The sequence below is a fragment of the Oenanthe melanoleuca genome, chromosome 4A, assembly GCF_029582105.1.
Source record: "Oenanthe melanoleuca isolate GR-GAL-2019-014 chromosome 4A, OMel1.0, whole genome shotgun sequence".
In the NCBI taxonomy this organism is placed as follows: Eukaryota; Metazoa; Chordata; class Aves; order Passeriformes; family Muscicapidae; genus Oenanthe; species Oenanthe melanoleuca.
Genome location: NC_079338.1, coordinates 529,685 through 554,059, shown reverse-complemented (window position 1 = coordinate 554,059; position 24,375 = coordinate 529,685). Strand labels below are relative to the sequence as shown.

The following is a 24,375-nucleotide window of genomic DNA, read 5'->3' as shown; positions in this document are numbered from 1 at the left end:
ACACAGGGACACGGGGACACACAGACACAGGGACACGGGGACACACAGACACAGGGACACACGGACACACAGACACACGGACACAGGGACACACGGACACACAGACACAGGGACTCCCCTGGCTCACACCCCCTTTTCCTCCCTGCTCTCCTCACCCTGGCTCAGGCACTCCCCATCCCGCAGGAGCAGCTCCAGGGCTCTGTCTGTGCCATGGCCAGGCACAGAGGGACATTCCCAGGGACATCCCCAGGGACATTCCCGGGCTCACAGAGGCACTGTGTGCATCCTCCCCCTCCTCCTCCTCCTCCTCCTCCTCCTGACTGATCCCGCAGCAGCGCTGAGCCCTCCCCCCTCCCGGCGTCACCGGCACCGTCACCAGAGCCAGCCCCTGAACCCACAGAGGGGACAGTGCCACCAGGGCCAGCCCATGGGGACACTGCCACCAGAGCCAGCCCCTGAACCCACAGAGGGGACACTGCCACCAGAGCCAGCCCCTGAACCCACAGAGGGGACACTGCCACCAGGGCCAGCCCCTGAACCCACAGAGGGGACAGTGCCACCAGGGCCAGCCCCTGAACCCACAGAGGGGACAGTGCCACCAGGGCCAGCCCCTGAACCCACAGAGGGGACAGTGCCACCAGGGCCAGCCCCTGAACCCACAGAGGGGACAGTGCCACCAGGGCCAGCCCCTGAACCCACAGAGGGGACAGTGCCACCAGGGCCAGCCCCTGAACCCACAGAGGGGACAGTGCCACCAGGGCCAGCCCCTGAACCCACAGAGGGGACACTGCCACCAGGGCCAGCCCCTGAACCCACAGAGGGGACACTGCCACCAGGGCCAGCCCCTGAACCCACAGAGGGGACACTGCCACCAGGGCCAGCCCCTGAACCCACAGAGGGGACAGTGCCACCAGAGCCAGCCCCTGCACACACCGTGGGGACACTGCCACCAGGGCCAGCCCCTGAACCCACAGAGGGGACACTGCCACCAGAGCCAGCCCATGGGGACACCATGGGGACACTGCCACCAGGGCCAGCCCATGGGGACACCATGGGGACACTGCCACCAGGGCCAGCCCTGCACCCACAGACCCCCAGACCCACCCCTCACCACAGGGACACCCAGACCCGAGCACTCTGCTCACCAGCTCCCCCCTGGCACCCCAGCCTGGCCCCCTCCCTGCTCTGCAGCCATTCCCAAAGCTCTGCCCCAGCCACGATGCAGCACAGGGAATTTGTCACCCCTCTCCTGCCAGCAGTGGGTCAGTCACTGCTGCTCTGACACACAAAGCCCTTTCTCTTCCCACCCAGCTGACATTTCCTTGCTGAAGCACCCCCTGCAGTGCTCTTTGCTCACTGTCTCTGGATTTTCCTTTTGTCCTCTTCAAAGGCTCCCCCAGCACAGCCCCACAGCAGCCTTTATCTGGCCTTTATTTAGTGCACACAGAGCTCAAAGGAGCTGCTGATTAAGTTCCTCGGGCTCTAATTTGCTGGTGATAACTTGTCACTCAAGCATTGTCTGGGAGGCTGAAGCTCTGCACACTCCCCACGTTGACTTTGGTCTCACTGATAAAAGCTCCCGGGCTCTGTCTGAGGTCAAGGAGGAAGGTGCTGAAGAAAGCTGGGGAGATGAGCCAGCTCAAGGCTCCCACTTCAATTTTAAGTTAATTTTTAATTTAAAATGGACAATAACTCACAGCTAAACCCTGTTTGTGCTTATAAGCACCAGGAATCATTCAGGGCAAGCTGAGCACTCAGACCTCTGATCATGGAGTCACGGAAGGGACTTAAAAGCTCATTCCATATTCCCCCTGCCATGGCAGGACACCTCCCACTGCCCCAGGCTGCTCAAACCCCGAGTCCAGCCTGGCCTTGGGCACTGCCAGGGATCCAGGGGCAGCCAGAGCTTTTCTGGGCACCTGTGCCAGCCCTGCCCACCCTGCAGGAAACAATTTCTTCCTAAATCTAACCTCAGTCTTCCCTCTCTCAGTCCAAACCCATCCCTGCCTCAACTCTTGCCTTTAGAGCTCGAAGAGAAAAAACCTTTTCAAAGCCACAGAGGAAAGGAGACCTTCCACCACTGAAACACTTGAGTCTTCCTGTGAAAGGAGGGGAGAACCTCAGCCACCACCCCCACAGCTTCAGGTTTCACACCTGGCACCCAACATGTGCCAGCCAACTTCTGCAGTCAGCAGGGGAAGTTCACATGGAGAACTGAAACTGGCATTCAGGCAAGGAACTCTTCCCCCTTTAGTTTCCTCTTTTACTTCAGTGTCACCTCCCCTGAGGATCTGAGCACCCTGCCAGCAGGGAGAGCCTCGTCCAGGGGAAGCTGTCCTTGGAGTCCAGCAGATCCATTAATTCTCCATTCATTAATTCTCCAGAATTTCAGAGGAGGAGGAGCAGACCCTCTGTCCAGACAAGGTGCAGGGGAATCACCAAATCCTCTGTGCTGCCACACACAGAGATCCTGCCAGGATGACAAACCTCCAAAATTTCAGATCAGCAAGAAGGGAAGGGAGGGGACAGTCTGTGCTCACATCACAACCCTCAGGAATGGCTCAGTGCTGCAATTCCACGGACTCACATGGACCCTCCTGCCACTGCCAGCTCCTCCCCACAGCAGCTGCCTTGGGAAACTCACCTGAAGCCAGAGGATGTCACAGCTCAGGAGCCACACAGGCAGGGATGGAATCCTGCAAACTCCTCAGCCAGAAAACAGCAGACCCACAGCAAACACTGCCATGCAAGCCCAGCAAAGGCACCAGGACAGACAGAGGGCAGAGCAGGGGCAGTTACCTCCCAGCTCCCTGTCCAGCGGCGGGTCATCGTCGGGCACGCCGAGCTCCAGCGACGCCCCCGCGATTTCCAGCATGTCCTCGTCACTGGTGCCGCTCTGGAAGCTGCCCCGCCGGTAGCCCTTGTGCTCCATGGCCAGAGCCTGCACTCCTGCAGCACAGAGACTGTCAGGGCACAGCCAGAACCATCCTCCAACCCAAACAGGACCTGCACAGACCCTGCTGATAGCCCTTGTGCTCCATGGCCAGAGCCTGCACTCCTGCAGCACAGAGACTGTCAGGGCACAGAAAAACCATCCTCCAACCCAAACAGGACCTGCACAGACCCTGCTGATAGCCCTTGTGCTCCATGGCCAGAGCCTGCACTCCTGCAGCACAGAGACTGTCAGGGCACAGCCAGAACCATCCTCCAACCCAAACAGGACCTGGAGAGGCTGCACTGATAGTCCCTGTGCTCCATGGCCAGAGCCTGCTCACCTGCAGCACAGAGACTGTCAAGGCACAGAAAAACCATCTTCCAACCCAAACAGGACCTGCACAGACCCTGCTGATAGTCCCTGTGCTCCATGGCCAGAGCCTGCACTCCTGCAGCACAGGGGATGCTCAGGGCACAGAGAAACCATCCTCCAACCCAAACAGGACCTGCACAGACCCTGCTGATAGCCCCTGTGCTCCATGGCCAGAGCCTGCACTCCTGCAGCACAGAGACTGTCAGGGCACAGAAAAACCATCCTCCAACCCAAACAGGCCCTGGAGGCAGAGGCTGCACTGCCCAGCCCCTGGGAAGAGTGATGTCACCCATGATGTCCCCCGAATTTTAGGCAGGAATTCCAGAGTTAGCAGGGAAGAGCCACCCTGATGGATTTATTAAATAACCCCACACCTGCTCTCAACAGGTTTGCACTGATTTTTTTTTTTTTTCTTCTTTTTCTTCTTGCCAGGGTCAGGATTGAATGCACAGGACATGGAATTTCTTGCTGGGACTCTTACCTATGAATTTCTGTGAGTTCTACAGCACTTCCAGCTAACCAGCTAAAAATGGAGATGTATCTCTCTTTCTACAAGGCCTTTTAAGGGCCAACTAAGAAATTCAGAAATGACACCTAAATTATTTTTAGCCCAATAACCAATCACCCATGACCTGCAATGAGAACTTTTCTATCTAATCATAAAATATCACCCAGACCCACGAAGAAGGTGAAGAAGAACAATCTCCCACCCTAAAACCTCCATCTTGCTTTCTATACATTGTTCTATACTAGGATCTTAAATTCTGAATTTTTCACCCTGTGCTATTACACACCTCTATTCACCACACAGCCACAATCCCAGCTCTATCACTCAATTTTGGGAGCCTTCTCCAAAATCCTCAGGTCAAATGCAGAGTTCTCCTGGGGGTCAGTGCCTGCCAGCACAGAAAGTTCAAAACTCCCATTCCAGGGCTCCAACACCCACCAATCTCTACTCATGCCAGGATGGCAGAGGAACTACAAAAGCACAAGCTCTGAAAATATAATAATAAACTTAATTGTGAGGGGAAAGTCAGATCTAAGCCTTGAAAACAGCTCTTGCCACATGGAAGTGGGAATCTTTGCACCTCCATGAGAAGACAGAACCACAGAATCATTTCAGACCATCAAGTCCAAACTGTGCCAAATCCCCAGAGCACTGAGTGCCACCTCCAGGGATGGGGACTCCAAACCTCCCTGGGCAGCTCCTTCTCAAACAAATTTTTAAAGATTTCCTCCCAAATTTACCCCAAACCAAAACAACCAGACAATGTCAGCAAGATTCCTGTGAAGAAATCCCTGCTGGTGTCCAGTCTGAACCTGAGGCTGCCCTGGACACACAGTTCCTGATCCAGGCCAGGCTGCCCACCTGGACTCACTGCTGGCCATGTGCAATTTGCTCTTGCAAACCCTGATTTTCTTCCAGAGAATTCAAAGAAAAAACAGCTCAGGGCTGTTCCAGGAAGGGAAAAAGCAAACCAGCACTTCCCAACAGGCTGGATGACACACTCTGCAGAAAACACTTCCTATTGCACAGAACAGCCAGCACAGCACCCAGAGCCCGGGCCAGCCTGAGCCCCCCATGGTGGAACATGCCCTAAAGCTCCAGGCTGTGTTTGCTCACCAAACTGCTGCAGAAATCCTGGAGAAGAGGGAGCTGAGGGGAGCAGGGTGCTTGGGAAGGCACAAGCAGCTGCACACCCTGAGAGCTGAGGGCAGGAGAAACCAGCAATTCAAAGTTAGTATTTGCAAGCTAATAATGAAAAAAATTCCATGGCATTGAAGTGCTGTGATGCTCTTCCAGGGAGCACAACTCATGCAGCTGCCAGCCTGGGGGAAGGGATTAAGCACAGCAGGGAACTCAGGGAACTCTGCTCCTGTGTCTCAGGGTTGTCTGCAGCACAACATGGTTTCACAGGGGTTTTCCAGGAAGACTCAGAGTGTGCAAATATGTGGGAAATGGGGGCTGTGTATTTGTAGAATCCCAGGATGTTGGGGTGGGAGGGATTTTAAAGCTCATCCTGTTCTAACTCCTGTCATGGCAGGGACACCTTCCACTGTCCCCTGTTCCAAGTCCCAATGTCCAACTGACCTTGGGCACTGCCAGGGATCCAGGGGCAGCCACAGCTGCTCTGGGCACCTGTGCCAGCCCTGCCCACCCTGCCAGGGAAGATTTCTCCCCCATTTTCCATCTAAACCTCCCTGCTTTGCACAGAAAGCAGCAGTCCCTGCTGGAGGAGCAAAATCCAGAGCAAGGCACCTCCTGCTCCCCTCAATCCCTCCCTGAGCTGCTTCTCATTTACAGCTTTAAAACCCAAAGCCACAGCAGCAAACTCAGCAGCCTGCAGCCACAGCAGAGCCCAGGAGGATAATTCCATGCTCACTTCTCCTGCCAGCTCCCCACACAGGTTCAAGACACTTTTTCTTACCAAAACACTCCCTCTACAGGTGAGTGATGCTTTCCCAGGTTCCAGGAATAAAATAAAACAAAATCAGACTGTCTTCATGCTTATCTAATTATTAATTTACCCAATTCTCCATTGGACAGCAGCTGCCCCTGGCCCTGCAGAACCCCCAGAGCACCTGTACCTACCCCAGGGCCCGTGTGACACCATCCTCCTCCTCCTCCAGCTGCTCCATCCACCTCCTCCACCTCTGCTCCGTGCTGCTGCTCCCAGGGCAGCCAGGGAAAGAAAGGGAAGCAGCAAAGCAGAAGCCAGCAGGTCCCCAGGCTGCCTGGAAGTGACTCAGTGACAGTGCTGGCAGCAGGAAGCCAGAGCCCTGTTGCCATTTCCAATCCCCACACTGAGCATTCCGAGGTTTTCTCCTCATTCCAGCCTTGGTGGCACCCAGCAGATGGGCTCCCTCAGCCTCTGTCCCAGTGCCACCCTGGGAGGGGACTGGGACTGCACCAGCCCTTCCAGCACACAGGCTCCAGGGTTTCCCAGTCAGAGCATGTAAAAAGTTCCCACAGCGTTTTTGTTCTATTTTTTCCTCCCTGTCAGAGGAGAGGCTGGACCCCAGCTCCAGCATCACACCAGGAGCAGGCAGCAATCCCAAGCAGCCACCACTGGAGCCAGTTTAGCACCTAGAGCCTGTTTCCTCTGGGAAACCAAAATCCTGGATCACAGCACTGGGGAGTCTTTACAGATCAGCAAATCTAAGCTGAGCTTTGACAGCTCAGGGTTCTCCTTCCTCCCCAGCCCCACCAGGCTCTCAGGCACATCCCTTCCCACAAGTACCAGACCCACTGGCAGACAAACTAGGAAAAAAAACTGCAGAATAAGCCAGTTGTAACTGAAAAGAGGAAAGGAGAAAAAAAAAAATGCAGCATTTAGTGTTGGGTCAAAACTCCTGGTGCCTGGCTGGGAGCCAGCAGAGCCAGGCTTCCATAGTCCTGGAATTTGGGTTGGAAAGGACCTTAAAGCCCCAGGGGCAGGGACACCTTCCACCATTCCAGGGGGCTCCAAGCTCCATCCAGCCTGGCCTTGGACACTGCCAGGGTGTCCACAACCTGTCTGGGCAACATCAGCACCCTACAGGCTGCCAGCAGCACTAACACATCCCCACATTTCCCACCCTGAGCAGAGGAAGGGACCCCACGAGGGTGAAACTCCACCTGTGTGTGATCTGAGAGAGCTGGTTTGGATTGTGTTTTATTCCAACCCTCCAGACATGAACTGAGAAGTCTCCTGCACAGCTGTGCTGCCAAATCAGGGAGGGGCCACCCTGTGTCCCCGTGCTGTGACAACAGAGCCCATGATTTGCTGCAGGCAATTCCAAGACAATGTTATTTTTCCAAGCCATTCCCTCCTTCCCTGTGCTGTCTGCAGTGACCACGGCCAGCCCTGGCTTTGGCAGAGAGGAAATCACCAGATTTCCAAGGGCCTGGAGTGGCAGGAGAGAGGAAATCACATTTCCAAGGGCCTGGAGTGACAGGAGAGAGGAAATCACCACATTTCCAAGGGCCTGGAGTGACAGGAGAGAGGAAATCACATTTCCAAAGGCCTGGAGTGACAGGACAAGGGGGAATGGCTTCACCAGGCAGAGGACAGGGTTAGCTGGGATACTGGGATGGAATCCCTTCCTGTGAGGGCTGCCACAGGGTGCCCAGAGAAGCTGTGGCTGTCCCTGGATCCCTGAATATTCAAGGCCAGCTTGGACAGGGCTTGGAGCAGCCTGGGATGGTGGAAGATGTCCCTGCCCCTGGGGCTCCTCCAGCCCAAAGCACTCCAGGACTGTGCCAGCCCCACTGCTGGTGAGGCCCCAGAGGACACTGGTGCAGGAGCCTGCAGGAGCTGTGCACAAGGCTGACCTCTCCAGCACAGGCCAGCACAGCCTGGCAGGGCTGCCTGTGTCCAGCCTCAACAACGGCAGGTCTGAGAGCCCCTGGAATGCTCCCAGCACAGGCTGAACACAAAGCCCTGCATTGTTCTGGGGCCTGTCTGGGCTCTCCTGCTGCTCTGAGTGTGCTCACAGGGGAGCCAGCCCTGCAGCACTGCTCTGCCCCCCTGCAGCAGGGACAGGGCTGGCAATGTCCCCAGCCATGGCACAGGGCAGCACAGGAACCCTGGGGCACTTTGGGGTTCCCTGGCTCACGGGGTGCTGTGGATTTGCTGCCATCCCAGAAAGCACAGACACACAGAGCCTCATCCTCACCTCCATCCTCCCCTGGGATAATCCAGCACTCTGCCCCCAGCCCAGGACACTGGGACACTCAAACAGAGGCAAACAGCAAGGCACCCATCCCAAAACAGCCCAGCAGCAGCTCCAGACTGAGCTGAGGGCACAGATGTGCCCAGAGGCACTGCCAGCCCTGCTAGAACCAGCACCAGCCCCCAAAACCCAAAATAAACATTGTTTAACACAATTCCAGCTGAGCTGGGAGCACTGCTGCACCACAACTCAGAACTAGGAACATGTCTTGGTTACTTATTCACAGTTATCTGCTCCATCCATTGGTTTCAACACAAAACCTCTTTTTTTTTTCCCTAAACTTTCTGTCATGACCATTTTCTCTCTCAGTTAAAAAGCCACAATCTCAGCTCAGCCACCTCTTCCCAGGAGTTTCCTCACAACTCCTTCCAGCTCCTTTTCCTTTTTGCTTCATGTTTTGACTAAAAACAGCTCAACATGAAACTGCCCAAGACCAGACCCACAGGTATGTGTGGCCAGCTGAGGGGAGGCTGCTCCTGGACTCTAAGCTGCATTTTCCAGACTAAATCCAGTTATTTACAGCCTGGCCTTGGACACTTCCAGGGATCCAGGGGCAGCTCTGGGCAACAAAGAAGAGAATCCTCTACTCCCCAAATAAGTAAGTTACTGGTTTGTGAGTTTGTTCTGCAGTATTTTGTAAGCTCATTTCCAGTTTCCAGGTTACAAATGTCTCTGCTGGAGTCACACACTGTCTGTTCACCACCACAGAGGTTCCACACCTTGGATCACAACAAGCCTTATACTTATCCCATTCTTCCTATATCTATGTTTTGTTATTTTCCTGGAATTCAAAAAGGAAAAGGATCTGCTGCTACAGATCTAACAGAGAAAGCTGATGCCCAAAACTGTGCCAGATTTAAAAAAAAAAAAGCCAAATCACCACTGATAAAATACCATCTCACCTGAAACATCACTTCTTTTTTTTTCATTTTTCTTTCTCCCTTAATTGCTTTAAGGACTGTAATGGCTACAAAAGCAAGACTGGAACAGATATTTCCAATTCTATTTTATAGTCCAGTTTAGTGTCACAACTGCATCAAGTCCCAGCTGGAAATGTGTCATTCCATGCTCATGTGATCTGTGATCCATCACGCTGGATCTCTTCCAGCAGAACACCTTCCCCTTCTAGTGTTCTTTTCAGGAGACACCTCTCAGCACAGCCCAAACTCCAAACAGCACCACACAGAACCAGATTCACTCTGATGAGAACTAAGCTACAACAGGTTTAACAGGGATTTTCAGGCACAAAGAGAACACCAAACACCCAACTTGCACAAAATCCTGGAGAGAACAGGCTGGGGAAGCCTCCCTGAGGGGAGGGGAAGGCTCAGGGGAGGAGAGCCAAGGCCAGGCTGGAACCTGACCTCTCCACAGAATCCATCCCAGCTGCTCAGCACACGACCAGGAGATGATTTTACACATTTTTATCAAACCACAGGATCTCATTCCACTCCCAGGCCTGAACTACAAACCCTCCTTCCCTGCTGATGGTTAAGAAATGAACAGAAGCTCCTGAAGGAGGGAGGAATAAAGGCAGCTGAGTGTGCTGGATCACAGCCCAGCTGCTCTGAACCCCCCAGCACGAGGCACAAGAGGCTGGCAGCAGAGCACAGGGCCAGCACAGCCCTGCAGCCACTCTCCAGCCTCATTCAGTCTCCAGGGATGGCTCCAGCCTCCTCCCAAAGCAGGACACACATTCCAGCCTCACCTTCCACCCAGCAACAGCACAAACTGGGACATTTCTGGCTCCAAATACTCTGGAGGAAAAGGGACTACCAAAAGAAAATCAGGGGTCTGAAGGAATATCCCAGCCCAAAATGCCACCAGCTGCTGTGTCAGGGCTAAGGGCTCAGCTAGGCTTGCTCCTGTCCCCAAACTCCAGGGACAGCTGTAGCATCCTGGTTCCAACCAAAGCAAGTGGAGAGCCAGGAGAGATCCATGGAGAGCCAGGAATGGTGGCTTCAGCTGCCAGAGGGTTGTGTGGGACACTGGGGAGAAACTCTTTGAGGGTGAGGGGTGTGCCCAGAGAAGCTGTGGCTGCCCCTGGGAGTGCCCAAGGTCAGGCTGGACAGGGCCTGGAGCCCCTGTCCCTGGCAGGGCTGGCACTGGATGTGCTTCCAGGTCCCTTCCAGCACAAAACACCCCATGACCTACACAACCAGTCCCTCACAAACACCTGCACGTGAGTGGGGAGTTATCCCAGAGGGAACAATTAAAGGCCTGATGCACAGAGCCAGCCCAGCCATGCTGTCACCTGTGTGTCACACCTGAGCCCAATTCTGGACAAACCTGCTGGGTGAGAGCGTGACCAGGCTGTGGCAGGGTCACTCAGTGCCAGCCTGGGGCTGCAGACATCCTTCCTGCAACTGCCACAGCACCCCAGGGACTGCCACCCTGCAGGAAGAGCTCTGGGTGAACGTGCTCCAGCTCAGAAACTGGGGGCCAACTTGCCTTCCCTGAGCAGCAGCCACATCCAGCTGGTGCCAGCTTGCACAACAAGGAGTGAAGAAGAAAATGAGGGACTGTGACAGAGGGAAAGAAATCATCTGGGATTTAGGGAAGGGAGGGTGAAGATGGAAGGCACAGCAGCACAAATCCAAGTGTGAGGTCACAACCCCCAGCCCTGTGCACAGCCAGATGATGATTTGGCTGCTGCACCCCAAAGAATTAAAAACAATTCTCTACTCTACACAAGCAGCACGTGGAAACAAGGACAACCCTGGTTTTGAGTCCTTGTGGGAATAACAGGAGCCAGAGGAGCAGTAGTGTCTGCCAGCCATGTCCCCACAGCCCCCTGAGCCTGGAACAGAACCACCAACACCTGGAAAATTCCAAAACGTGCATTCCACAAGCACCTGCCCTGAACAGATGTAAAAAGCTGAATCACTCATTTTATTCTGCCTGCAAAAACCTGAGGAACGAGCTCCAGGATTGAGGAAGGCTTTAAAGCCTGGACAAGCCAAAGCTGCCAGCACCCAGAGGCTGGGAGCACAGAGCAGCACAGGATTCCCCAATTCCAGCTGCTCTGCTTCTCACCCTGCCTGCTCCTGGAGGTTCCTCCAGAGGGGACTTTTCCTCGAGCACCCAGACACGTGTAGGGACAGCCAGGGGAATCCCACCCCATCCCTGTGCTGCCCCACCCCACTGAGTGCTCAGTGACCACTCCAGAGGCTCGTTTATCACCAGCAGGGCGTGTGCACCTCGTGCCGAGGATCAGCTGCTGCTGCCGCCAGCCTGGCTCCCCTGGAGCTGCCGGGGCAGAGGGGGCTCCAGGCAAGGAAACCCAGCCAGGACACAGAGCCCCACTGGCTGAACTGTGGGGCTGCTGCCACTTCACACAGGAGGCACCGAGAGGGTTTGGGGCCAAAAGGGACCTCAAAGCCCATCTTTGAGCCCAAAACCTGATCCTGTCATGGGCAGGGACACCTTTCATTGTCCCAGGTGCTCCAAACCCCAGTGTCCAGCCTGGCCTTGGGCACTGCCAGGGATCCAGGGGCAGCCACAGCTGCTCTGGGCACCTGTGCCAGGGCTGCCCTCCTTCCTGGGGAGAATTCCTCCCCTGGTTCCCATCCAAACCCTGCACCCATCCAAACCCAGTCCCCATCCAAACCCTGCACCCATCCAAACCCAGTCCCCATCCAAACCAGCCCTCTGGCAGTTGGAAGCCACTGACTCCTGCCAGTCACAGCCACGAGGTCAGTGATGGGGTCATGGGGGGTCAGTGATGGGGTCAGTGAGGGGGGGTCAGTGATGGGGTCAGTGATGGGGTCAGAGATGAGGGGTCAGTGATGGGGGGGTCAGTGATGGGGTCAATGATGGGGTCAGTGATGGGGGGTCAGTGATGGGGGGTCAATGATGGGGTCAGTGATGGGGTCAGTGATGGGGGGGTCAGTGATGGGGTCAGTGATGGGGGGTCAGTGATGGGGGGTCAGTGATGGGGGGTCAGTGATGGGGGGTCAGTGATGGGGTCGTGTCAGTGATGGGGTGTCAGTGATGGGGTCAGTGATGGGGATCAGTGATGGGGTCAGTGATGGGGTCAGTGATGGGGTCAGTGATGGGGGGGTCAGTGATGGGGTCAGTGATGGGGGGTCAGTGATGGGGTCAGTGATGGGGTCAGTGATGGGGGGGTCAGTGATGGGGTCAGTGATGGGGGGGTCAGTGATGGGGGGGTCAGTGATGGGGGGTCAGTGATGGGGTCAGTGATGGGGTCAGTGATGGGGGGGTCAGTGATGGGGGGGTCAGTGATGGGGTCAGTGATGGGGGTCAGCGATGGGGGGTCAGTGATGGGGTCAGCGATGGGCAGTCTCTGCTGGGGGACCCGCCGCGGGGACCCCAAGCCCCGGGTTCCGTCAGTGCCCGAGCTGCCACCGCCACCTCCTGCGGAGCTCGGGGGCGGCGGCCGCGCTGCTCTCACCCACCAGGGCCCAGGGGAGGGGACACTCCGGCAGGGGCACGGACCGCGCTGCGGCTCCGGGAGCGACCCCGGCCCTGTCCCGGCCCTGTCCCCTCACCCCCGTACCTGTCCCGTACCTGTCCCCTCATCCCCGTACCTGTCCCGTACCTGTCCCCTCACCTCGGGCCATGTCCCCTCACCCCCGTACCTGTCCCGTACCTGTCCCCTCATCCCCGGCCCTGTCCCGTACCTGTCCCCTCACCTCGGGCCCTGTCCCGTACCGTCCCCTCACCTCGGGCCCTGTCCCGTTCTGTCCGGCCCGGCCCGTCCCGGGCCCGGCGCCCGCGGCCCCTGCGGCGGCTGCTCCGGCGGGGCGGGCGGAAGGGGCGGGGCGAGCGGCGGTCACGGCTCCCCGCGCACGCGCACTGCGGGCACGGGCGGAGCGCGCCGCCGCCATCTTGGGTGAGGGCACCGCGCTCTTAAAGGGGCAGCGCACCGTTCTGCGCGGCGGGGACACGGCGGGGACAGCGGGCTCCGTCCTGCCCTGGCCGCTCCGGCCCATCGCTCGCACCCATCCTCGGACCCCCGTCACTGTCCAGCGCCATCCCCGGTCTCCCAGCAGAGGCTGACCATTGCTTACCCCATAACTGACCCCATTCCGGACCCCCACATTGCTACTGACCCCCCATCACTGACCCCATCACTGACCCCCCATCACTGACCCCTCATCGCTGACCCCATCACTGACCCCTCCATCGCTGACCCCATCACTGACCCCTCATCACTGACCCCATCGCTGACACCCCCCATCGCTGACCCCATCGCTGACCCCATCACTGACCCCCCATCACTGACCCTATCACTGACCCCCCATCACTGACCCCCCATCACTGACCCCCCATCACTGACCCCAGCACTGACCCTATCACTGACACCCTATCACTGACCCCATCACTGACCCCAGCACTGACACCCCATCACTGACCCCATCACTGACACCCCATCGCTGACCCCAGCACTGACCCCAGCACTGACCCCAGCACTGACCCCCCATCACTGACACCCCATCGCTGACCCCCCATCGCTGACACCCCATCGCTGACCCCCCCACTGACCCCATCACTGACCCCCCATCGCTGACCCCATCACTGACCCCATCACTGACCCCTGGCCTCCCAGAAGAAACCCCCCCAATGATCCTCCTCCTTGTCCCCCCACGCAGTGCCACCACCAGAGCCCCCCCAGTGTCCCCAGTGTCCCCTCCAGTGTTCCCAGTGTCCCCAGTCCCCATGTGGGGGTCACTAGAGGGCAGCAGCGGCCCGGGCAGGAGCTCCCGTTATTATTTTCTCCTTCTCCTTCTCCTTCCTCTTCTCCAGGGACGGGCACTCCACCTGGAGTGGACACCCTGTCCATGAAGGAATTGTCCCAACTTCCAGCCTGACCCTCCCCTGGCACAATTTGGGGCGTTTCCTTTCATCCTGCCGCCCCCACACCTCCCCCAGGTCCCTCCTGACCCCCCTTTTCTGCAGGCTGAGCCCCCCAGCCCCAGGGGAAGGAGCACAGACCCCATCCCCAGTTTCCTGCCCATTGTTTCCCACGCTCAGGAGCAGCTCCAGAAGGAAGAACCAATCCCCCAGGCTGGATGTGGAGCCCAGCAAGGCAGGGGCAGCCCAGGCTGGAAGGGGAAGCAGGAAACCCTGAAATAGCAGAAGTGGAAACACGTGGCCAGTGTCCCCCAGCACATCATTCCAGGATGGACCCACAGCCTTCTGCTGTGGCAGATCCTTGTCTCCCTAGAGCCAGCAGAGAGCCAGAGTTATGGTTTCCAACAGCCAGAGGGCCGGGGCAGATGGAATATTGGCCAGAAACCCTCAGGGGTGAGGCCCTGGCACTGCTGTGGCTGCCCCTGGAGCTCCAGGTTGGAGCAGCCTGGGACAGGGGAAGGTGCCCTGCCCAGGGCAGGGGGTGGAACAGGATCTCCCAACCCAAACCAGTCCTGGATTCTATGAACATATCCCAAATAAAGTAAATATCAGCCAAATGGGAAAAGAGCTGAACTTTACAGTCTAAATATTCCCCACAGCACTCGGATGTGGAGACCTAAGCATGGAGAATTCCTGGGGAGCAAGCAGAGATTTCCAGGTCCAAAGATCACAGCTGGGGCAAGCTGGGCACAGGAATTGGGGATTATGGTGGGAGGGTGTTTGCAGGCTCAGCCCTGCCTGAATGGGGGCTCAGAGCCAGGAATGGGGGCACAGGATGGGATTGGATTGATCAGCTCAGGGCTGAGGCCGGTGCCCCCAGCCCAGCCTGGTCCAGCCACGGCTCTGCTGAGCTCAGCCTGGGCTCAGCCCGGGCTCTGTAAGCTCGGACCGAGGGCTGGGAGCACCAGGGACACTCAGGGACAGGAGGGCTTTTCCTTGCTCCATCCCAGAGCCAGACCCAGCAGCCCCTCCCTGCCCCTCCCGGGGGACAGCAGAGCAGAACAATCCCGGGAAGGGCCGGGGAGGGGGACAGAGGGGACAGAGGGGACAGGATGCCGTGCTGGCCACCGGCACCAGCATTGTCCTCCGGATACCTGCGGGGGGAGGGCAGAGGCTGAGGGGAGAAACAGCAAACCCTGGTCAGAGGCTCTGAGCCCAGCAGGGCTGGGGGAGGCTGTCCTCACATCCCTGGGGGAGGCTGATTCCTCCCAAACCTGGGGGAGGCTGTGTCCTCCCAAACCTGGGGGAGGCTGTGTCCTCCCATCCCTGGGGGAGGCTGATTCCTCCCAAACCTGGGGGAGGCTGTGTCCTCCCAAACCTGGGGGAGGCTGTGTCCTTCCATCCCTGGGGGAGGCTGATTCCTCCCATCCCTGGGGGAGGCTGTGTCCTTCCATCCCTGGGGGAGGCTGTGTCCTCCCAAACCTGGGGGAGGCTGTGTCCTCCCATCCCTGGGGGAGGCTGATTCCTTCCATCCCTGGGGGAGTCTGTCTGTTCCATCCTGGGGCTGGGATCCTTGGGAGAGGGGGCTCTCCTGTCCCCTGGGCAGCTGGAGCTCACTCAGAGCCCCCACAGGCACAGCAGGAGCCCCAGCGCTGCTGAGGATCCTCCCAGCCCTGGGGTGCAGCAGCAACCTCTGGAAAACCCAAATTCTGCACAGGTGGGAAAATCCCCTCCATGCCCCAGGGCTGGAGCCAGGCTGGGGGTGCTCACCTGGAGACAAGGAGGTTCCAGGGGGAGCTCAGAGCCTGAGGGGCTCCAGGAGAGCTGGAGAGGGGCTGGGGACAAGGGATGGAGGGACAGCACACAGGGAATGGCTCCCACTGCCAGAGGGCATGGATGGATTTTGGGATTTGGGGATTTTGGGATTTGGGGCAGGAATTGTTCCCTGGCAGGGTGGGAGGGTGGCACAGGTGCCCAGAGCAGCTGTGGCTGCCCCTGGACCCCTGGCAGTGCCCAAGGCCAGGCTGGACACTGGGGTTTGGAGCAGAGGACAGGGGAGCAGGGTGGGCTTTAAGGTCCCTTTTAACCCAAACCATTCTGGGATTCCATAAAATTATGTGAGGGGGCTTCAGAGGAGGGGAAGCCTGTGACATCCCTGGGGTGAGGCTGTCTCCCAAAATAGCTGCAGCCTCCTCCACCACAGCCAGACTGTCTGGGCAGCCAGGAACTTCCCTCCCCAGGGAGATGAGGTTCCTCTCCAAACTGCAGAGGGGCAGCAGCTTCTTTTGGGGGAACTCTGGTGACTCTTCCTGCCCCATCTGGGAGGGAGATCCTGCCAGGTGGGAGCAGCTTCACTGTCACACCTGGGCAGGGTGAGGAGCTCCTCCAGCTCCACCAGGGTTGGAGCCTGCCTTGAGGGATCCATCCTCCCTCCTTCCCTTTTCCTGGGGATGTGAGAGTGGGGAAAAGCAGGGACAGCAGGGACAGCAGGGACACTGAGAACAGGGACAGCGACAGCAGGGACAGCAGTGACAGTGAGAGCAGGGACAGCAGGGACAGCAGGGAGCAGGGACAGTGAGAGCAGGGACAGTGAGAGCAGGGACAGCAGGGACAGCAGTGACACTGAGAGCAGGGCCAGCCTCTGGGGCTGGTGGCCCTGAGCAGCAGCACAGCCCCTCTCCAGCCCTGCCTTGGAAGCTTTTCCTGCAGGGCCCTGGGGAGGAACTGCCCTGCACTGCAGGATGTGAGTGTTCACTGATCGATTGTGCAGCTGCACCTGCAGGGCACGGGCAGGAGCACGGACCTGCAGCCACAGAGCCTGTAACCCATGGATCCTATACCCACAGAGCCTGTAACCCATGGATCCTATAACCCACAGACCCTGTAACCCACAGAGCCTGTAACCCATGGATCCTATACCCACAGAGCCTGTAACCCACAGAGCCTGTAACCCAGAGATCCTGTAACCCACAGAGCCTGTAACCCAGAGATCCTACAGCCACAGAGCCTGTAACCCACAGAGCCTGTAACCCAGAGATCCTACAGCCACAGAGCCTGTAACCCACAGAGCCTGTAACCCATGGATCCTATACCCACAGAGCCTGTAACCCATGGATCCTATAACCCACAGACCCTGTAACCCACAGAGCCTGTAACCCAGAGATCCTACAGTCACAGAGCCTGTAACCCATGGATCCTATACCCACAGAGCCTGTAACCCACAGAGCCTGTAACCCATGGATCCTATAACCCACAGAGCCTGTAACCCACAGAGCCTGTAACCCATGGATCCTATACCCACAGAGCCTGTAACCCACAGAGCCTGTAACCCATGGATCCTATACCCACAGACCCTGTAACCCACAGACCCAGTAACCCATGGATCCTATACCCACAGAGCCTGTAACCCACAGAGCCTGTAACCCATGGATCCTATACCCACAGAGCCTGTAACCCATGGATCCTAAACCCACAGAGCCTGTAACCCATGGATCCTATACCCACAGAGCCTGTAACCCACAGAGCCTGTAACCCATGGATCCTATACCCACAGAGCCTGTAACCCAGAGATCCTACAGTCACAGAGCCTGTAACCCAGAGATCCTGTAACCCACAGAGCCTGTAACCCATGGACCCTACAGCCACAGAACCTATAATCACAGACACTGTAACCTATAGACCCTACAGCCACAGAGCCTGTAACCCAGAGATCCTATAATCACAAACCCTGTATTCCATGGATCCTGTAACCCATGGACCCTGCAATCACAGACCCTGCAACCCATGGATCCTATAACCCACAGACCCTATAATCCACAGATCCTGTAATCACAGACCCTGCAGCCTGGAGATCCTATAATTACAGACACTGCAACCCAGAGATCCTGTAACCCATGGATCCTGTAATCACAGATCCTGTTACCTACAGACCCTACAACCACAGACCCTGTAACCCAGAGATCCTATAACCCACGGACCCTGTAACTCATGGATCCTATAACCCATGGATCCTATAACCCACAGACCCTGTAACCCACAGACCCTGTAACCCACGGACCTTGTAACCCACGGACCCTGTAACTCATGGATCCTATAACCCATGGATCCTATAACCCACAGACCCTGTAATTCATGGATCCTATAACCCATGGATCCTATAACCCACAGACCCTGTAATTCATGGATCCTGTAACCCATTGATCCTGTAACCCACGGACCCTGTAACTCATGGATCCTATAACCCACAGACCCTGTAACTCATGGATCCTATAACCCACGGACCCTGTAACCCACGGACCCTGTGCTGATGGGACAGCTCAGCCCTGGGACAGGGGCAGCTCCCACCCACCCACCCCGACCCCAAGGGGCTGGAGGAGCCCAGGGTGACCCCAAAGCTGCTCCTGGCAACCCCCACAACAAACAAACCAAGCCCGGGGTGTCACCAGGGCTGTGCTGTGGCTGGGGGGTTATCGACCTCAGCACATTTGGGGCTGGAAAATATTTATTTCTGTAGCTTGGCAACACTTGTCACTGCTGTGGGGGTGGAAGGGGCCCGGGGACAGTGACACCCGAGCACCGCTGTGACTCAGAGGGGAAAATCTCAGTGACACTGAGCACGGTGGGGACAGTCCCACAGCAGCCAGTGGTGTGGGCTGGGTGTCCCCACAGAGCCCTGGGTGACACAGACACCCCTGGGTGACACAGACACCCCTGAGTGTCACAGACATCTCTGAGTGTGTCCTGGTTTGGAGGACAGGTGTCTGCCAATAAAGGCAGAAGTTTCTCTTTGAAATGCAGAATGTAAACCCCCTCCCTCCAAATTATTGTAATTTTGAAATAAGGAGGTCTCAGTTAAAGATATAGAAATAACAGTTTTTGACTAGGAAAATTAAAATAGCAATGCAGTATTACACAGAACAATCCCAATCCCTGCCAGAGTCAGAATCCAAGCTGACACCCGTCAGTCAGTCAGGGTGTTGGCACAGTCCCATTCAATGGTGGCTGCATCCTCCTGCAGGGGCAGATGTGGTTCAGCTGGAGCAGTGCTCCTGGAGAAGGTGCAGTTTCCTCTGAAGCTCCAGGGATGATGTGGAAAGGTCTGGTTTTCCTCTGGAATCCAGTGGAAAGAAGGTTCCTTGGTGTCCCAAATGTCAGTTTTTATCTGGGTAGGAAAGGCTTGGCTCCTCCCCTGGCTGGAGCATCTCCCAGTGGGATGATGGAATTTTATCAGTCATGCCCTGGGACTCACTGGCCATGAACAGGAGATATCTCCTGGAGGGAGGATGGAAATCTTTATCTTATGGAAAGATAAAGATGATTGCCCAGCTGGCCCAGGCTGGGAGCTGTGTGTGCTCAGTCCTGGGAGGGCAGAGGGGTCCAGGACTCTGCTCAGCACCCAGGCCCAGGGCAGGAACACAAACTGCTCATTTCCTGCTCAGCCACACGTGACTCTGCTCCACGGGGGACAGCAGAGCCACAGCTTCCTCTTCTGGCATCCCCCTGCTCAGGGGATGGGAAACTGCAGGGGAAAGGCAGGAGGGGAACCCCTGGGGCACCCAGCATCCCATCCAGAGCCAAAGCTCAGCTGGGCAGGGCAAAGCCACAGCCCTGGGCTGCTGCCAGGGGCAATACCCGGGGGAAGTGGCAGCAGGACCCCCCTGATCCATCCCCATGGTTCAAACACAGCAGGACCCCCTGATCCACCCCAGCAGGATCCCCCTGATCCACCCCAGCAGGACCCCCCTGATCCATCCCCATGGTTCAAACACAGCAGGACCCCCTGATCCACCCCAGCAGGACCCCCCTGACCCACCCCAGCAGGACCCCCTGATCCACCCCAGCAGGACCCCCCTGATCCACCCCAGCAGGACCCCCCTGACCCACCCCAGCAGGACCCCCTGGTCCATCCCAGCAGGACCCCCTGGTCCACCCCAGCAGGACCCCCCTGACCCACCCCAGCAGGACCCCCTGGTCCACCCCAGCAGGACCCCCTGGTCCACCCCAGCAGGACCCCCCTGACCCACCCCAGCAGGACCCCCTGACCCATCCCAGCAGGACCCCCTGACCCATCCCCATGGTTCAAACACAGCAGGACCCCCCTGATCCACCCCAGCAGGATCCCCCTGGTCCATCCCAGCAGGACCCCCTGACCCATCCCAGCAGGACCCCCTGATCCACCCCAGCAGGACCCCCTGACCCACCCCAGCAGGATCCCCCTGGTCCATCCCAGCAGGACCCCCTGGTCCACCCCAGCAGGATGGCAGCAGCTCCCTGAGCACGTGGGGACAGGCAGGGACTTTCCCACCCCACACTGTCTGAGCACCAAGGGGAAGGCAGGACAGGGAATTCCTGCTATTCCTCCTCAGCCAGGCACTGAACTTGCTTCCCTAAGTCTCCCCCTTTTCCAGTGCCAGCCCCACCCCAAAGATGGACACACACAGGCACAGCTTCCAAAATCCTGTTCACAGAACCACCTCTGTACAGCAAAACCATCTTTTTTTTACAGTATTTACAGCAGCAGCTGGGGCAGGGGCACTTGGGGGGCAGGGAGGGCCCCATCTGGGGCTCCCCATGCACAGCAAGGCTCAGCACTGGCAGATGCCACCAAGCAATGGGGGTCCCAGCCTGGGGGGGACACTGAGGTCACAGTGATGTCCTGCAAGCTGATCTGCCCCAGAATCACTCTGGGGGTTTCAGGAGTGGCCCAGCTCCCCCCAAACCCCTTTGCCCACCCAGGCTGTCCTCTCCTGGCGCTGGCAGGGCTGGATCTGTGCCCAGTGCCCTCCCTGTCCCCAGGGCTGTCCCACCCAGGGGGTGCAGAAGCAGAGGCAGCAGCAGAGACACCCAGGGCTGCTCTTGCAGGCTCACATCTCTGCAGGGGGACAGAGAACACGGTGACAGTCAGCAGGGTGACAATCTGGGGCAGGGGGTCTGCTCCCTTCCCTCCCTGCAGCACAGGAACCCCTCCCAGCAGCCAGCTCATTTTGGGATGGGAACAGAGAGCAGAACTGTGCCTTGCACACTCTGTGTGGGGGGAAATGTTTGGGTTTTTTTTCACCCAGGTTCTCTCCAGCCTGTCACAAAGGGCCCCTGTGGGAGGAAGTGGCCTCTGCCTCAGTTTCCCCAGCAAGGCAGCCAGGGGGGAGCAGCCAAACTCTGCAGAGCTGGGCAGCACAGCATCACCCCCTGACAGGGACAGGCTCTGAGCAGGAGGGAAACACACCTGCAGGAGGGCAGTGACCCTGCCAGCAGCCAGAGCCACCCTCCTGCTGGGGGAGGCTAGGATACACCACAGGGAAAGAGACTTTTTATTGCTCCTGCTCAGTGAAGAGCAGCCTCTGAGCAGCAGCTGGAGGGACACAGGGCATCTTCCCAAAAACACCAACAGGAGTCCCAGCCCAGGTGTCACATCCCAGGTGTCACATCCCAGGTGCCCCATCCCTGGTGTCACATCCCAGGTGCCCCATCCCTGGTGTCCCATCCCAGGTGTCCCATCCCAGGTGCCCCATCCCTGGTGTCACATCCCAGGTGTCCCATCCCAGGTGTCCCATCCCAGGTGACCCATCCCAGGTGTCACATCCCAGGTGTCTCAGCCCAGGTGTCCCATCCCATGTGACCCATCCCTGGTGTCACATCCCAGGTGTCACATCCCAGGTGTCCCAGTCCAGGTGTTCCATCCCAGGTGTCACATCCCAGGTGTTCCATCCCATGTGTCACATCCCTGGTGTCCCATCCCTGGTGTCACATCCCAGGTGTCACATCCCATGTGTCACATCCCATGTGTCCCAGCCCAGGTGTCCCAGCCCAGGTGTCACATCCCAGGTGTCACATCCCTGGTGTCACATCCCAGGTGTCCCAGCCCAGGTGTCACATCCCAGGTGTCACATCCCAGGTGCCCCATCCCTGGTGTCCCATCCCATGTGTCACATCCCAGGTGCCCCATCCCTGGTGTCCCATCCCATGTGTCACACCCCAGGTGTCCCATCCCATGGCAAGCACAGGGACCAAGGCTGCCCACGTACCCTCCAAGGCTTTATCCAGGTCTGCAATGAACTCCTCCAGCTCCTGCGTGTCTCCAAGCTTTGCTTTGGGGAAAAGCGCAGTTTCCCATCAGTTTCCCATCAGTTTCCCTGCAGTTTCCCTGCAGTTTCCCATTTCCCCTGCCATTTCCCCAGCCCCTGCTCCTGACACAGCTGTGTCAATCCAGCTGCTGCAGGACACCAGGGCTCATTGCCACCCTGCACCCCCTCCCCAGGGCTGGCTGTCACCCCCACCCAAACCCTTTGGGAGGGGCCAGGCTCACCTTTGGGGGGCAAGGTGCCAGCTGGGGTGTTGAGGTGCTCCTCACTGGAGCTGAGGCTGCTCCCTGGGGACGTGCTGGCACCTGAGGACACACAGATCAGTCCCTGGCCCTGGGCACGGGGTGGCACTCTTGGGGACCCCATCTCTCCTCCCCTGCTTCGAGGAATGCTTGGAACAATGGGATTGAGTTCCTTCCTCAGGTCAAAGAGCACCAGAGGTTGTCTGGGCACAGTTTCAGGGTTATTACAGGGAAATGGGTTATCCCCAACATCCCATGGAACTGCAGCAGCCCTGGCAGATGGTGGCAGGTCCTGGGCTGGTATCCAGGGGTCATTTCCCAAACTGCTCATCCCCATTAGTGCTCATCCCCCATACTGCTCATCCCCCAAACTGCTCATCCAGCCCACCAGGGATGAGTCAAGCAGCATCAGCAGGAAGGTGGAGGAACCACAGAGCTCCCACCCTGACTGACACCATCCTCATCCCCAGCCAGACTCACTAAGGTCATTCCTCAGCCCCAGACTCACTTTCAGTGTCACCCCCACCCCAGATCACTCCCCAGTGTCACCCCCAGCCCAGATCACTCCCCAGTGTCACCCCCATCCCAGGCTCACTCCCCAGTGTCACCCCCAGCCCAGACTCTCTCCCCAGTGTCACCCCCATCCCAGGCTCACTCCCCAGTGTCACCCTCACCCCAGATCACTCCCCAGTGTCACCCCCAGCCCAGATCACTCCCCAGTGTCACTCCCAGCCAGACTCACTCTCCAGCTCATCGATGCCGCTGTCATACACGCCCTGTCCCGCTCTCCTCTTCAGCTCCTGCAGGTGCTGCTGGTACTGGCAGGCGGGGCCCCGCTCAAAGTCCTCCATCACCTCGTGGAACTCCCTCAGCAGCTCGCTGAGCTCCTCGGCCATGGCTGGGGACACACGGGGCGTTGGGGGCCCGGCAGGAGCCCCTGGCAGGAGCCCAGCACACCCAGCCCAGCCCAGCCCGGTAAGAACCGCTCCTGCCCAGGCTTGACACAGCCCCAGCCGGGTTCGGGTGGGAACAGACCCCAAATCCCACCCAGTGCCACCCGTGCCATGGCAGGGCCACTCGCACTGTCCCGGGGCTCCAGCCCCAGTGTCCAGCCGGGCCCTGGCACTGCAGGGATGCAGGGGCAGCAGAGCCGCTCCTGGCGGCACAGGGAGCGAGGGGACAGGGCGCGACCCGGGGGACAGCCCCGAGCCCCGGCTCCGTCCCGGCTCCGTCCCCGCTCGGTACCAGCTCCGTCCCGGCTCGGTCCCGGGGCTCGCAGGGTGACCCAGGAGCGGAGCCGCTGCTAAGGGGGTTCCGAGGAGGCGGCATCGCCTGGTTCGGCTCGGTTCGGTTCGGTACTCACCGGCTGCTCGGCTCGGTTCGGCTCTCACCGGCGGCTCGGTTCGGTTCTGGTCGGCTCGGCTCGGCTCGGTTCCGTTCGGCTCGGTTCGGCACACACTGGCTGCTCGGCTCGGCTCGGTTCGGCTCTCACCAGCCGCTCGGTGCGGCTCGGGTCGGCACTCACCGGCCGCTCGGCTCGGCTCGGCTCGGTTCGGTTCGGCTCGGCTCTGCTCGGCACTCGCCGCCGCTCGGCTCGGCTCAGTTCAGCTCAGTTCGGCTCGACTCAGTTCAGTTCAGTTCGGCTCAGCTCGGTTCTGTTAGACTCGGCTCGGTTCAGTTTAGTTCGGCTCGGTTCTGTTAGGCTCGGCTCGGCTCAGTTTAGTTCGGTTCGGTTCGGCTCGGTTCGGCTCTCACCGGCCGCTCGGCTCCTCCCGCTCCGCTCCCGCCGCTTTTGGCCGCGCACCGGGGCTGGGCGGGGTCACCGGGAGGCTCCGCCCCCCCCCAAAAACGGTCGGGAGGGACCGGGGGAGTCCCGGGGTCACCCCCCAAACACAGCCCCAAACCGCCCCAAGCACCCCCAAACACCCAACCCCAAACAACCCCAAATAAACACCCCCAAACACACAACCCCAAACAAACAACCCCAAATACTCCCAAACAAACAACTCCAAACAAACAACCCCAAATAAACCTCAAATACCCCCAAAAACCCCCCAAACATCCCCAAAAAAACACCCCCAAATAAACTTCCCTAAATACCCCCAAATACACGCCCCAAACACCCCCAAACACACAACCCCAAACAAACATCCCCAAACAAACAACCCCAAACAAACATCCCAAAACCCCCCAAACCCCCAACAGGAGGTGGGAC

The 24,375-nt window shown here is 58.3% G+C and overlaps 3 protein-coding genes across 8 annotated transcripts in view; all 3 read right to left on the bottom strand.

The window, feature by feature from the left end:
* LOC130252991 (H(+)/Cl(-) exchange transporter 5) overlaps positions 1–12,789 on the bottom strand; it is a 28,159-nt gene extending 15,370 nt beyond the window's left edge. Inside the window, exons 1-2 of one of the 5 annotated variants that reach the window (XM_056491151.1) lie at positions 12,709–12,789; positions 2,800–2,949 (exon numbers count right to left, since the gene is read on the bottom strand). In XM_056491151.1, coding sequence (XP_056347126.1) covers positions 2,800–2,932 — 133 coding nt within the window. In that variant the 5' untranslated portion in view covers positions 2,933–2,949; positions 12,709–12,789. Of the gene's footprint in view, positions 1–155; positions 276–1,357; positions 1,441–2,799; positions 2,950–5,900; positions 5,921–12,678 lie in introns of those variants that run through there. The other 4 variants (XM_056491155.1, XM_056491150.1, XM_056491152.1 and 1 more) reach the window with 4 other exon arrangements.
* Positions 1–24,375, bottom strand: part of ARHGAP36 (Rho GTPase activating protein 36) — a 59,550-nt gene that overhangs the window by 18,367 nt on the left and 16,808 nt on the right. The gene's annotated exons all lie outside the window — the stretch shown is intronic.
* LOC130253008 (regulator of cell cycle RGCC-like) lies at positions 18,841–23,919 on the bottom strand. Of its 2 annotated transcripts, none has more exons than XM_056491196.1 (5): positions 23,524–23,919; positions 22,903–23,058; positions 22,143–22,223; positions 21,862–21,924; positions 18,841–19,111 (listed from the first exon to the last, which is right to left on the bottom strand). In XM_056491196.1, exons 2-5 carry the CDS (start codon positions 23,054–23,056, stop codon positions 19,071–19,073), a joined length of 339 nt encoding a protein of 112 aa, XP_056347171.1. In that variant the 5' UTR covers positions 23,057–23,058; positions 23,524–23,919; the 3' UTR covers positions 18,841–19,070. The 2 variants fall into 2 exon arrangements, with proteins under 2 accessions (XP_056347171.1, XP_056347173.1); XM_056491198.1 differs by lacking the exon at positions 18,841–19,111 and adding an exon at positions 20,284–20,711.

Bases quoted from the DNA above. Each gene is read 5' to 3' on its own strand.
- LOC130253008 (XM_056491196.1), bottom strand. From the start codon at position 23,056: ATGGCCGAGGAGCTCAGCGAGCTGCTGAGGGAGTTCCACGAGGTGATG. The intron at 21,925-22,142 runs GTGAGCCTGGCC...TTTTCCCCAAAG, and splicing joins TGGCACCTTGCCCCCCAAAG to CAAAGCTTGGAGACACGCAG. The intron at 19,112-21,861 runs GTACGTGGGCAG...TCCTCCCTCCAG, and splicing joins CCTGGATAAAGCCTTGGAGG to GAGATATCTCCTGTTCATGG.